The 14,709-nt window shown below is 42.6% G+C and overlaps 1 protein-coding gene across 4 annotated transcripts in view; it reads left to right on the top strand.

Annotated features, from left to right (window-relative positions):
* Positions 1-14,709, top strand: part of TNPO3 (transportin 3) — a 64,849-nt gene that overhangs the window by 22,113 nt on the left and 28,027 nt on the right. For all 4 annotated transcript variants that reach the window (XM_042468395.1, XM_042468397.1, XM_042468396.1 and 1 more), the window contains exons 2-5: positions 4,412-4,612; positions 5,496-5,569; positions 6,546-6,702; positions 10,688-10,831. In XM_042468395.1, coding sequence (XP_042324329.1) covers positions 4,412-4,612; positions 5,496-5,569; positions 6,546-6,702; positions 10,688-10,831 — 576 coding nt within the window. The remainder of the gene's footprint in view (positions 1-4,411; positions 4,613-5,495; positions 5,570-6,545; positions 6,703-10,687; positions 10,832-14,709) is intronic.

Here is a 14,709-nt window from a genome sequence, read left to right as displayed (position 1 = left end):
GGAGCGGTGTGTCACTTCCTAAAACCATTGGAAATATGTGTTTTCATATGGTCTTGGGTGATCCGTGTGAAAGGGTCGTTCCACCCCCAAAGGGGTTGCGACCCACAGATTGAGAACTGATGGCCTAAAACATTCCTTTTTATGTAGAATTGGTATCAAAGGTCACAGAGGGTTGACTGAGAGCTGGATCTTGGGCTGCAGTCTCAAAGGTGCGCCAAGATTTCTTTACATACTGCATTTACCTAAGACCTTGGAGGATTTTCCCTGTTGGACTGCAGTGCCCAGAATCCCACCGCTAAATTGTAGAAGGCTGACCAAAAGTGACCCTCACACTTCTTGGGTATGGGAGGCACCTGGGGGTATCAGGGTGGGGGTGGCTGTTTTCTGCACACTTAGATATATAAATGATCCCCCCTTGCAGTTTTTTATTTGCAAAGTAACAATAGCTTTGGGAATGGGGTTTCCGAGTGTGTACTTTTTCAAAGTCACAGCTCCCCCACACCCCCATCCTGGCTTTTGAAGAAGGATCCCACTTGATTCTTTCACTAAAGCAGTTTGCATCTCTAAACCAATGCTTAAATACTTAGCATTGCCTTTATTTTATTTTTGCCTGTTTGAGCCTTTCAGACCTTTCAGCTGCCATTTTCTACTGTTGAAAAGATGGGACACACACACTTGTGTGTGCGTGCGCATTTCAATTGTGCATTGTACCAGACCCACTTGTTCCCAGATGTGGGAACAGGCCTTTCTAGTAGGCAGAAAATGGCAACCGTCAGTGAAGGATCTCAGTAGAAGTCAGCACATCTGCCAGTTATGCTCTGTTTATATTTTGGGCATGACTATAGAGGCCTGGGAGGAAAAGCCCATATAAATTCAGGGGAGGGGCTTTGTTTTTTTCTGTTCCCCCATCCTCAAGCCCATTTTTAAAAGGGAAAAATGATAAAGAATGGAATATTTTCTTTTAGATTGATAAATGCTTAAGGAAAGATGTTCATGTGTTTTACAGTTATTTCTGAAAGCTATGTATCAAGAAGACTTTTATGTAAGACCATGTACCTCAAATCATTACAATTTCTGGTTTTGGTTTTCTTATTTCGGTAAGGTTAGAATAATACATTCCTAGATCTGGAAGAGGACACGAGGGCCAGCTTGTCCTACTGTGCGAGAATGCACCACTAAAGCAGAAAGATGCCCATCCACCCTCTTTTTAAAGACCTTCCCCACCCTTTGAGGCTGTCATTTCCACTGTTGAACAGATCTTAAAGTGAAGACTTTCTTCCTAAGGTTTAGGTGGAATCGTATTTCTTGTAATTTGAATCCATTGGTTCATATTGCAGTCTCTAGTGGAGCAGAAAAGAAGCCTGAGCCATCCTCTACATGGCATTAATTCAGATATTTCGAAGTGGTTATCATTAAAAAAATAAGTTAAACAAAATAGCTAAAATTCTCTCCCTCTGCATGCGTACAGTGGGCCCTTAGTATCTGCTGGGATTTGGTTTGAGGATCCCTGTGGATACCAAAATCTGTGGATAATCAAATCTCATTATATAAAATGGCATAGGAAAATGGTGTCCCTTATATAAAATAGCACAATCAAGGTTTGCTTTTAGAAATTTATATCTTTTTGGGATATTTTCAAGCCATTAATAGTTGAATCTATGGATATGGAGAGCCTACTGAGTATGTACAGCCGGCCCCCCATATCCACAGATTCTTTATCCATGATAAAGCTCTGAAATAAAGCCCACAGCACATAGTAAATCATCTATGGCTTGAAAATATTCAAATATATATATAAATTCCAAAAAGCAAACCTTGATTTTGCTATTTTATATAAGGGACTTGAGCATCCACAGATTTTGATATCCACGAGGGATCCTAGAACCAAACTTCAGAGGACACTAAGGGCCCACTGTGTGTGCATTCAAGACACCAATTGATTTATGGCAAACTCATTAATTTCATAGGGTTTTCTTAGGTATGGAAGGCGGGTTACACATCACCATTTAGTACGCGCTCCGCACGTCCTAGGGTTAGGAAGGTTCTCACCTTCCTAACCGCCCCTCTCCCTAGGACGCGTGGAGTGCGTACTAAATGGCAGCGCCCGTCCACATGAGTGCTGCCATATTTACGTCTTGGATGCACAGCGTCCAGACGTGGTGCGGCGGAAGTGACGCCACGAGTGCGCGCCTCGCGGCGCCACTTCCAGGAGCCAAAAAGGAGCGCCATTTCGGCGCTCCTTTTTAGCTGCACCGGGAAGCCTCGCAGTCTGGCCGCTGGGGCTTCTTGGCGCAGCTAATGGAGCCGGCGCCAGACTGCCTGCTTTTGGGCGGTCTGTAATGCGCCGAATTCTCATGGGTGGTTTTGCTAGTTCCTTCCTCTGAAACATTACCTGTAGCAGCTGGTATTTGTAGGCAGTCTCTCATCTCAGTACTAACCAGGGCTAACCCTGCTTAGTATCCAAGATCAGACAGAATCTGGTGCCTTTTAAGATCTACAGGGCAGGGCATTCTCTTGGTCCCACCACCTTCCCAGGCTCGCTTGTTGAGGATATGAGAGAGAGCCTTCTCAGTTGCTGCTCCCAATCTCATGAAGCATGTGAAGTCAAAGACCTTCAAGGCCAGCATCCATAGATTTTTGTGGGGTTTTCAGGCTGTGTCGCCATGTTCTAGAAGAGTTTATTCCTGATGTTTCGCCAGCATCTGTGGCTGGCATCTCTAAAAATGAAATAAACTCTTCTAAAACATGGCCACATAGCCTGAAAAACCCACAAAAATCTCATGAAGCATATCTGGCACCCTCCCTGCTTTCTTTTCACCAACACACGTTTGTTTAGGCAGGCTTTTAAGGGGTAAATAGGAGAGATTATTTCTTCTAAATTTTGTATGTTTTATAATAAATGTATATTGTTTAATATGTGGGTTTTTAATTATTTAAAAATATTGTTAAAGGAGTTTTAACTGACTTTCTTTGGGACCCTCCTTGAGAAAAGTGGTACACAAATAAAATAAAGAAACAAACATTTAGGCCCTGATAAAGACAATGTGTGGTACAAAAGTTTAAAAAGCATTAATCAATCCAATCAAAACACTAGTTTGAAACAATTAAGAATACATGAAGGTTTATGGAGTTTGGGTTAGTTAGATTCTGAAAGAAAAGAGTTGGGGGAAAATACAGCAGCATCTGTTTGGATGGGGCCCCCTCCATTCATGAACGCTCTCTTCCATATGTGAAACCCAACTCAATGGCAGATGTCTTCCCACCATAAAAGCTCTGCTTTTCCATTAATCTGAAAAATTAAGGCCAGCTCACCTGCCAGGTTCCAGGTCTGGGTGACCCAGAAATGGGACCAGGGTAAGGCTGTGCAGATGAACAGATGAGGCCATGCTGTCAGGGAGCAGGCCTGATCTCAACAGATGTGCTCATTGGAATTACCTGGGTTTGTGAGTAGCTTGTCTCCCTTTCCCAGTAGTTTTCCTGAGTTGAGTCCTCCTCTTTTATCCACGTAAGGAGAATGGTCACTGTTCAAGATAACGTAAAATGGTGCACTTGGGTGCGCTCGGTTTTGGATAAGCCAAAATCTGCTCCAGATCTGAGTCTGGCTTGCCCAGCTCTCCCTGACACATATTCCACAGAAGGGTGTGATTGTAGTTCTGTAAACACAAGACTGCTGTGTTCACACTCAAAGGTTAATCCCCAGATGTTATCTGCTTGTGAGTCATTACCTTAATGCAAGTACACAGTTCTCCTTGTGCCTTTAGGCTATCCATGCCATTTTGAGGACTAGAAGCATAATGTTGAATGAAGCCAGCTACTTCTGTTTGCTCTTTGTATTTTGTTATTTGCCATTAAGTTGGCTTTGATCTGTCTAACAATTTGTAAGCCACTCTGAAATGGTGCACCAAAATGTGGGGTATGACTATAATAAATAGTAGTGACCCTAGCCATCAACAGACCTCTTCAAGTCTTGCAAGCTGAGGGGATCTGTGGCCTCCTTGACTGAGTCAAATCATCTGTCTTCCCCTTTTCCTGTTGCCTTCCACTGTACCCAGCATTGCTGCGTTTTCCAGTAAGTCATGATATCTTATGATACATCCAAAGTACAACAGCCTTGGCTTAATCCCTTTGGCTTCTAGTGAGAGCTAAGGCATGTTTTGCTTTTCGATCCATTGATTTATCTTTTTTGACAGTCCTGTGGCATCTGTGATACTGTTCACAAAGGAGATAGATTCCTGCAGCCTTCCAAGTTATCTTCTTAGGATTGTTCAAGTGATTTGGGGAGATGTCATCCAGTTCCACCTTGTAAGACTGATCTGAACTTGAAGCTGCCAATAAAACATTCACTCACTAGTCTTCTGTTCTTGAGCTGATGGGAGTCTGTCCATTTTGTCCTCTCCCTGTTCCCCTGCAGGTTCATGCATGGGAGATCTCAGACCATTTGCTGCAGATCCGGCAGGATGTGGAGTCGTGCTACTTTGCAGCCCAAACCATGAAGATGAAAATCCAGACCTCATTCTATGAGCTCCCCACAGACTCCCATGTTTCCCTGCGGGACTCGTTGCTTTCCCACATCCAGAACTTGAAAGACATGTCCCCCGTCATCGTCACCCAGGTAAATGTCAAGCCCTGCAGATGGGTGGGCAAGCAAGAGTTGCAGAGAGAAAAAGCCATTTCTAAAGACCCCCCCCCCCCAAAACCTTGAGAAGTCTCTCACTTGGACATCTGAAGAAGGTTGGTTTTGAAGCACCCCTTGATGATGAGTGGTGGCAGGAGAGGACTTTTGCTTTCCTGCCCCAGTAATAGCCTTCTAAAAGGTTATGGCTGGTCACAGGTTAAAGCAGAGTTGAGCTGATCCAGCAGGGTTTGTTTGTTAATTAAATTATTTATATATTGCCTCCCAGCCGTTCATCAGTTAAAACGGGTGGCCAACTACATGTGACTGGGAACGTGGGTGGCAGCATTACATGTCCATGGGATCTTGGGTGGTTGCATCCCCTGTAAAATCCTACTGTGATCCCCATTTTTTTAATTTTACTTTTTTCCTTGAATTTCTGGGAGGTCAAAAATGCCAGCCGTGCTCCTATGGGGTTTTGTTGTTGTTCATAGAATCATAGAGTTGTTGTTGTTGTTGTTGTTGTTGTTGTGTGGTTTCAAGTCATTTCCAACTTACAGTGATTCTAAGGTCACCTTATCACAGGGTTTTCTTGACCAGATTTATTGTTCAGAAGAAGTTTGCCATTGCCTTTCTCTGAGTTTGAGAGAGAGTGACTTGCCAGCCACAGATGCTGGCGAAACATCAGGAAGAAAATTTTCTAGAACGTGGCCACATAGACTGAAAAACCCACAAAACCCATGGCTGCTGGCCATGAAAGCCTTTGACACATTTGACGTCACCCAGTGGGTTTCCGTGGCTGTTTGGGAAATGGAGGGAGGGGACTCTTGTGGAGTGCTTACCTTTGCCTTGTGTTCCCTGCCTTCCCCCCCTCCCTCTGCAGCTTGCATTAGCCATAGCAGACCTTGCCCTACAGATGGCCTCTTGGAAAGGCTGCGTACACACACTGGTCGAAAAGTAAGTACCTTCTTTCCTCAGGTCCTCTTTTTCTCTTTTCCTGCCCTCCCTCCTAAAGGTACATGAAATTCATGGTGTGTAAATTTGCAGTCGGTTGTGTGCTGGAGATACAGCAGCTTAATTTTGAAGTGAAAATCTTGGGCCACAATGGACCAACAGTATTTTTTGGCCAATAAATAAAAAAATTAAAAGTTGGGCATGGTAGATTGGCTTTGTTGGCAGTGGGATGATGAGGATTGTCATGAGGTTCTTATTGCTTGGCACCTTTCCCTTTTTGCTTTCACATTCACAACACTTGGGCAGTCCTTCATCCATGAGTTTGGGCTCATTTTCTTCTAGAATGTCCTGTTATATTCCGTCTTAAGCATTCAGTGTATTTTCCTCCTTTTTGCTGGTATTGGAAATATACTCTTTGGAAAAAATGTACTTTTATTAGCAAGAGCTGATTATTACTTGCCACTGTTGTTATTGGGTGCCTACAAGTCATTGCCAGCTTATGGCGACCCTGTCATGGGGTTTTCTTGGCAAGATCTGTTCAGAGGGGGTTGCCTATGCCTTCTTCTGATGATGAGAGAATGTGACTTACCCAAGGTCACCCAGTGGGCTTCCATAGCTGAATGAAGATTTAGACCCTACTTTCCAAAGTCATTATCCAACACTCAAAACCACTACACCATGCTGTGTGCCATACTGCACTGCTAAAAATGTTTAAACCTTTTTTAGAGAGGGTGGAAGCTGCTGTTCCTCCTGGTGATGGTATATCCTTCCAGAGCCATTTTAATAAAAAACTACTAATTTAAGTAGTTAACACTTGTATTGTTTTAGTATGTTTTGCATAATGGTTCATTTCATTTCTTTCCAAGTAATTGTCTTTAATCTCTTTTTTCCCATTTTGACATATGTGCCGAAAACCTGCTTGGCTGTTGAGCTTTTCCCTCACCAATTTTTTTCCTCACCTCCATCCCTGAAACTACAGGTACAACAATGATGTGACGTCACTGCCCTTCTTACTGGAAATCCTGACGGTGCTGCCAGAAGAGGTTCACAGCCGATCCTTACGCATTGGAGCCAACCGCCGCACTGAGATCATCGAAGACTTAGCCTATTACTCCAGTACGGTGGTCTCTCTGCTGGTGAGTGGCAGGTTAAAATATCAATATTAATGCAGGAAAGTACTGAAAAAAGAAGAGAAGGCTGAACTGGTTTGAGAGCCAGTGGGGTTTTTATTCTATTCTCCTTAGCTTGAATGGGGAAGGCTTTATATCCAGTCCCATTTAACCCCCATCCAGAACATTGCATTTAGTGCAAAAGAAAGAAACCCACTAACACTTTTGAGACTACTTGGGAAGAAGAAATCTCTCACGTCCACTTTTTTGGATGCACGCATGTGATGGAAGTGTACTGAATTCCTTAATGGCTTTATGTAAAAACAGACTAACAGGGTTGAATACTATTATATTCAGTGAGTGGTTCAGCTTTACCTGCTTCACAGCATTGTTGTGAACCTAAAATAGAATAGAATCATAGACTTGGAAGAAACCCTCAAGGGTCATTCAGTCCAACCCCCTTCTGACATGCAAGCAGACACAGTCAAAGCACTTCCTACAGATGGCCATCCAGTCTCTGTTTAAAGACCTCCAAAGAGGGAGACTCCACCACACACCAAGGGAGCATCTTCCACTGTCAAACAGCTCTTGCTGTCAGGAGGTTCCTCCTAATGTTGAGGTAGAATCTCTTTTCCTGTAGCTTGCATCCATTTTTCTGGGTCCTGTTCTCTGGAGCAGCAGAAAACAAGCTTGCTCCATCCTCAGTATGGCATCCCTTCAAATATTTTAACAGCTATCATATTACCTCTTAACCTTCTCTTCTCCAGGTTAAACATACTCAGCTCCCTACATTGATCTTCACAGGTTATGGTTTCCAGACCTTCCACCATTTTTGGTCCTGGTTACATCCATGTGAGAGTAGGCCTGTGCAAACTTCCTGCTCTAAAAGGGGGACCTGATTGTGTGAGCTGCCAGACCCTAGGTCAGTGGTCCCCAAACCGTGCTCTTTAAGGGATGTTGCTCGCAGAATCCTACACTATTGGCCAACATGGCTGAGGCTTCTGGGAGCTGAAGTCAAAAATCTCTTAAAGGGCACAGTTTGGGGACCATTGCCTTAAGTGAAAGCAGCTATAAACAGTATCTGTCATTAAATCTGTCCAAAGGTATCCAAATAGCATGGAAAATTATGGCCTCTTCCTTGGTGGAAACAAGAAATCGGTTTCCTGATCAGTTAACAAGTCTTTAGCCAGTCACTTAACCAGGAATTGGAGGGGCATTTTAAAGTGTCTTAAGATTCCAATAAGGGAGACTCACAGTTACTGAATGCTTTCCAGTCCTGGGAGGAAGGAATGTCCATCTTCACCAGAGAGTGGATTTGAGGGCAAGATCACTCTCTTTCCCAATCTCAGTGGCACTGGATGTAAAGAGGACAGTGGGTCTCAGAAGATTCAGATATAGGTTTTATTTAAAAACAACAACAGCATATAAACTGTCCAGTGCATTTCATTTGGGAATTATTTTGTTGTATTCTGCAGGGGCTGTTAAAAAACAAACAATAGACATTAAAGCAAACGAACTGACTAGATTAAAAAAAAGTAGGCTATGAACATGCGTTTCAAGTTACACAAGAAATAAAACCAATAAACAATATTGTCTATCTGTGTGTGTATGCATAGTGGTTTGAATGTTGGACTATGACTCTGGGGCCAAGGTTCGTTTTCCCATTTGGCCATGAAACCTAACTGCGTAACCTTGGGCAGGTCACTTGCTCCCAGTCTCAGGGGAAGATAATGGTAAACCTCTTCTGAATAAATCTTGCCAAGAAGACCCCATAATAGGGTCACCATAAGTCAGAAATGACTTGAAGGCACACAACAAGTGTATGTGCCTTCCAGTTTCCTGTCAGCTTTTTGTGACTCCCATGTATTTCTTAAAGTTTTCTCAGGCAAGGAATATTCAGAGGTGGTTTTGCCAGTTTTTCCTCTGAAATAAAGCCCACAGCATGTAGTAAACCCCATTGAGTTACAGGCACATAAAACAGGACTCTCTGTATTTACAAAGTAATATGGAAATCTGCCTGTAGGGATTTGGAAAAAGTATCTCTCTAACATTGCAAATTGCAGCTGGTAGTTTTCAGAGTAGGACTATTAAACCCTTATAGATATCTCTGTGCACATACAGGCAATCTTAATCTTTGCAGTTTGTCGAAAGAGAAGACACTTTTATTCCAGAGGAAAGGCAGGATATAAATGACTAAAATAATGATTATGATAACAGCAACAACAATATCTTGGGAGGTACCGTATGTCTGTAAAGCAGAGGAATAAAATGTGTTGGGCTATATTTATTTGGCTTGTTTTGTTCTTGGAACAGACCTTTCCCCTCATCCTGAGACTTTTGAGTACATCTGCACTGCAGAAATAATGCAGTTTGACACTGCTTTAACTATCGTTCATCCTATAGAATCCTGGGCTTAGTAGTTTGTTGTGACACCAGTGCTCTCTGACAGAGAAAGCTAAATATCTCTCAAAACTACCAATCTCAGAATTCCATAGCATTCAGCCATTGCAGTTAAAATGGTGTCAAAGTGCACTATTTCTGCAGTGCAGGTGCAGCCTTAGTCTCGCTTTTGCATCACATCCTCCAGCTTCTGTGCCTCAGCCCTGCAGGGTTGGTGCTCTTCGTGTTCTTCAGTAGAGAGGCTCCTTCCCCTGCTGGTGCCCTCATTGATCAACATTTGACTAAGCAAGCAGGGCGTCTGTCCTGGAGGCAAAGCTGCTGAGGCTAGCAATGCCCCTTCCTTTCCTTTCTGCTTCATTTTGCTGAGGTTGCACTTTCAAGTCTCTCATGCTCCCAGGAGTAACTTGCCCCTGACTGCCTGTGCTTCCTCTTTGGTGGATCTTCTCTTGCATCCCTCCTGTTCTTGTTGAATCCCAGGGTGCATTGCAGCACCACATTCAGGACATACCTTGTATTTTGTCTTTGCTGCCCTTGCTGAGACAGGGAGGGTTCTGAGTATGTACAGATTACTGGCCTTGAAAGTTTTCCTGAAAGAAAATATAGGTTGAGTCACCCTTATCTGAAATACTTGAGACCAGAAATGTTTTGGATATTGGAATATTTGCATATACATAATGAGATATCTTGAAGATGAGACCCAAGTCTCAACATGAAGTTATGTTTCATATACACCTTATACACATAGCCTGTAAAGGTAATTTTATACACAGTAGTTTTAATAATTCTATGCATGAAACAAAGTTTGTATACATTGAAGCATCAGAAAGCAAAGACTTACCTGATCTGGTTACTTCATTTGACATGTGCATAGTGCTAGTTTTGAACCAGAAGTCTACCGAAACACCTTGAACTGCTCTTCTTCTTCTGTGGCGTAGGGACCTCTCCCTATTCTTTTCATCTTGGTTGCATCTATACTGTCTAAATAATGCAGTTTGACACCACTCTAACTGCCATGGCTCCATCCTTCAAAATCCTGGGATTTTTTGTTTAATGAGCATCAGCATTCTCTTGCAGAGAAGGCTAAAGACTTGTAGTGCTACAAATCCCAGGATTCCATAGGATGGAGCCACAACACTTAAAAGTGATGCCAAACTGCATTGTTTCTATAGTATAGGTGCGCCCGTTATTTCTAACTCTTGGTACCCAAATTTCTGTTACAGAAATAAAGCCCAGGAACACTTTGTTAACTGAGAGGAGAATTCAGAGACATAGCTCTGTTAATCTGAAATATTGGTATGCAAAGGGATCTTGTAGCATCTTTGAGACTGTGTGAAGGAGGTTGTAGCATAAACTTTCATAGACTTGATCTACTTCCTCAGATGCATGGAGTCTACTAGTTTACCATAGACCAAGTCTATGAACGCTCATGCTTACAACATCTTTTGCACAGTTAGTCTCAAAGGTGCTACAAGATCCCTTTGCATACATCCATTAACTCAGGTTACCTCAACCTTTGTAAGCAGAATGCTAGTATGCTGCTGGACGATGTGACAGGTCACCTTGGTTTGCAGTGCACTGATCTCCCACCTCTCCTTTTTTATTTTCCCTGCAGGTGACCTGTGTGGAGAAGGCAGGCAATGATGAGAAGATGCTCATAAAGATCTTCCGCTGCCTAGGGAGCTGGTTCAACCTTGGCGTCCTCGACAGCACCTTCATGGCCAACAGCAAATTGCTATCACTGCTCTTTGAAGTTCTGGTATGGTTCCAGGATCCCAAATCTCTGTGCTGGGAAGGAGGGCCCAGCTGAGCATAGGAATAATAAGAGCCCAAGGGATGCCTTAAGTCAGGCTGCATCTGCACTGCAGAAACAATGCAGTTTGACACTGCTTTTGCTGCCTTGGCTCAATGCTTTGGAATTCTGGGCTTTGTAGTTTGCCATGGCACCAGAGTTCTCTGACAGAAGGTGAAATGTCTCACAAAACTACACATCCCAGAATTTCATAGCATTGAGCCATGACAGTAGTGAGGGATATGGTCAGCCTCTGAATGCAGGCATGCTGACATGTGTCTGGTGGTGTGCATTTGTGTTTTACTCCCTAGTGTGTGTACATAAAATCAGAGTAAGGGAGATTTCAAATAGAATACAAGAGTTAAAAGGAACCAACAGGCCATTTAAAATCATCCACTGAGTATGGGGCGGGCCATCAAGCCACCAGAACATTGGCCCTGGAGAAAAGGGCTTATAGCTCTTAGAGGTGCTGTGCACTGGCTTTTCCAGTCAAATGAGGCCATGGCTCCAAGAAGCTGGGTTCTTTTTTTCATTCTCGAGCCTCAGCAGTACTCTGCTTTTTCTAGCCTGGTCTGGATGATGCCTTTCCTCTCAGTTGCAGCCTCTGCAGCCAGGTTCAACACAACCCTGAATCTTCTTTGAGCTTTCCCAGTGTGGGTCTTGTGGGTCTTCTTCCCATCTGATACTCTGCCCTTGGTTGTGTGGAGACAATAAGATCAGTCTTGAATGTAAAGCTCCTCCCCTTCCCATGGCTTCTGTACAGCAGCTGGGCCATAATTGCAGGATCTGAAAAGGAATTGCACAGTAGAGTGGGTTCTCCGTATCCACTGGAGTTTGGTTCCAGGACCACCACCCCCTGGATACCAAAATCTGTGGATGCTCATGTCCCATTAAATACTGTACAGTGGTGTAGTAAAATGGTGTCCCTTATATAAAATGACAAAATCAAGATTGGCTTTTTGGAATTTATATGTTTTTTTTTAATATTTTCAAACCATAGTTGTTTGAATCCGTGGATAAAGAATCTGTGGATATGGAGGGCTGACTATATTCCAAAATATGCTTGGGAACTACATTCCCACACTAACATTTGGCAAACCTTCTAATTTCTAACTTAAACCGTGGAGTTGTCAACTTTGCCCAAAACTTATTGATCTATTTTCTTAAATGTATGTCCTGCCTTTTCCCCACTATGCGACCCTAGATAGCTTATAACAAACAGAGTACAGCTGAACTTATTTGATACAAAGTGAACCCTCCCTTATAATTAAAACAGCTTAAAACCACATTAAAAATAGTAGAAAGGTTAAAAGCGTAACACACTTCATTAAAAGATCTCACATGCTCCATTAAAAGACCCTTGTGCCAAAATAGGTTGAGAGTCAAAGGCAGGGGTAGGCAACCGTTTTGAGCCGGGGGCCGGGTTGCTGTCCCTCGGACAACTGGGGGGCCGAAGCCAAAAAATAAATAAATAAATGGTTTTTTTTTAAATTAAATAAATAAATAAACCGGGACAAATGTAGGACAAAATTTTCAAAAGGAGGACACATTTTAATTAAAAATGGAGGGCATGTGAAAAAATTTGCTGATTTTTTTTTAAAAAAATGTTAAGATAAATGCATGTTTCTGAGGCTTCTATAGACAATTGCCCCACCATGCCACTCGTGTGAGATGCCAAAGGCCCCGGTGGCAATCGGCGGCAGGACCGGGCTGGGGCCAGTCCCAAGGCCTTGCCAGGCCGCATTCGGCCCGCGGACCGTAGGTTGCCTACCCCTGGTCAAAGGTCTACCTAAATAAGAAAGTCTTGGCCAGCCCGTGGAAAGAAAGAGCTTGGTAACCAAACCTCCTGTGGAAGGAAGTTCCACAACTTGAGAGCAGCCACCTAGAAGGCTTTCTCCTGTGGGCATCCAAATCTCCTGTGCATCTAATGCACCTTCGAAAACATAGACATGGAAGCTAGTCATGATAGACATGTGCGGAACTGACTATATTTCTTCACTGTTAAAAACTGGGCAGTCCCACCTATCCTCTCAACAGAATCTGTAACTGTGTTTGCATGTATGTGTGCTTATCTCCTAGCAAAGGACACTAATGCTATTATTATGAGCTTCCCAGCAAAGTGAATATTAATCTGTGAAAGCTTCTGCCACCTGCAGTTGCTAGTTGTCCAGATGTTAAAATGGTTGTGGGCTGGAGATGAATCCTTTTCTGTTGCTTCAAAGAGAACAAAGAGGTAGCTAAATCCCTGGAATTTAAATCTAGAATTGGCCTCCAATGTATGACTAGAGGTGATGGAAATGTGGTCTTTAGACTGTATAAGGCCTGTTTTGGCCCCAGTGCTACCTCCCACCCCTCAACCTTTTTATCAATATATTTATTAGTATCAGTACAAATAATAACATCACAGTTACCCGACAAAACAAAAACAATTACAAAAAGAAATACAGTTGCCCCTCTGTTTTTGCAAGGGATCTGTTCTGGAACCCCCATGCAAAAACGGAAAATCGCCAATATTCAAGCCCCATTGGCTTGAATAGTAGTGTGCGCCTGGGAGCACCTGTGCACCCCATTTTGTCCCCCTCCATTTGTCGTCTATGAATGGGCGAGGGACACAGACTCCAAGGCTACAAAAACAGAGGGGCAACTGAACAACATTATGAAACAAACCACTAACATAACATAAAAACAACAGATTACAAAAAAGATATTTAAAATACACATATTTATGACTTCTTTCTTTGCAAATTTTGCTCTTACTACCTCTTGTAGTTCCCAACGTTTGTCAATTTTTAAAAAATGTTTTTTTGTTGAGCCCTTTTCCCCCTTGTGCTCTCTAGAGGACCTGGGGGCAATTTGGCACTTGAGGAGCCTGGCCTGTTTCAGCCTGGAACACACAGGAAGTTATTTCTTATCCCATCTTGGTTGAAAAAAAAAGCTTCTCTTGGGCCTAAAACAGGCTTTATTGTTGTGTGCCTTCAGGTAATTTGTGACTTACAGTGACCCTAAAGTGAACATATCATGGGGGTTTCTTGACAAAAATTTGTTCAGAGTAGATTTGTCTTTGCCTTTCTCTGAGGCTGAGAGAGTGTGACTGCCCAGGGTCATCCAGAGTTTCCATGGCTGAGTAGGGATTCAAACCCTGGTCTCCTGGAGTCCTAGTCCAACACATTACAACACACTGAACTCTGAAACAGCCTAGGGGGGCACCAGATTGCAGTGAAATTGGCTCTGGACTGTTTTGTCTACCTCTGTGCTAGCAGGAAAACTGAGCCAGATTCATTCATTCATTTGATATCCCATCTTTCTCCCAATACAGCTTACAGTGAGATTTGTCAACCTGGATTCCTGGATTTTGTGAGAGGTTGCTAGGGGTTCCATGAGAGGTTGTGATTTTTTTAAAAATGCTATTTTTTAGCCGTAAAGATAATAATTCTTTATACACGGGTTCCCTGATACCTGAACAAGGGTTTCTCCAGGGTGTAAAAGGCTGGCTTACAGTATAGGTTAAAACAAAATACAGGTTGAGTCTTCCTTATCTAAAATCCTTGGTATCAGGAGTGTTTTGGATTTCTAATTTTTTCAGATTTTGGAATATTTACATATACATAATGAGATATCTTGGAGATGAGGTCCAAGTCTAAATTTGAAATTCATTTAGGTTTCATTTACACCTTATACACATAGCCAGGAAATAATTTTATACACAGTATATTTAATAACTTACAGCGCTTTATAAATAAAGGTTAATAATAATAATAATAATAATAATAATAATAATAATAATTTTGTGCATGAAATCAAGTTTGTGTACACTGAACCATCAGAAAGCAAAGATTCCACTATTT

The sequence above is a fragment of the Sceloporus undulatus genome, chromosome 5 (assembly GCF_019175285.1).
Source record: "Sceloporus undulatus isolate JIND9_A2432 ecotype Alabama chromosome 5, SceUnd_v1.1, whole genome shotgun sequence".
Lineage (NCBI taxonomy): Eukaryota > Metazoa > Chordata > Lepidosauria > Squamata > Phrynosomatidae > Sceloporus > Sceloporus undulatus.
The sequence above is the reverse complement of the archived record's forward strand: the minus strand, read 5'-3'. Positions and strand labels throughout refer to the sequence as shown.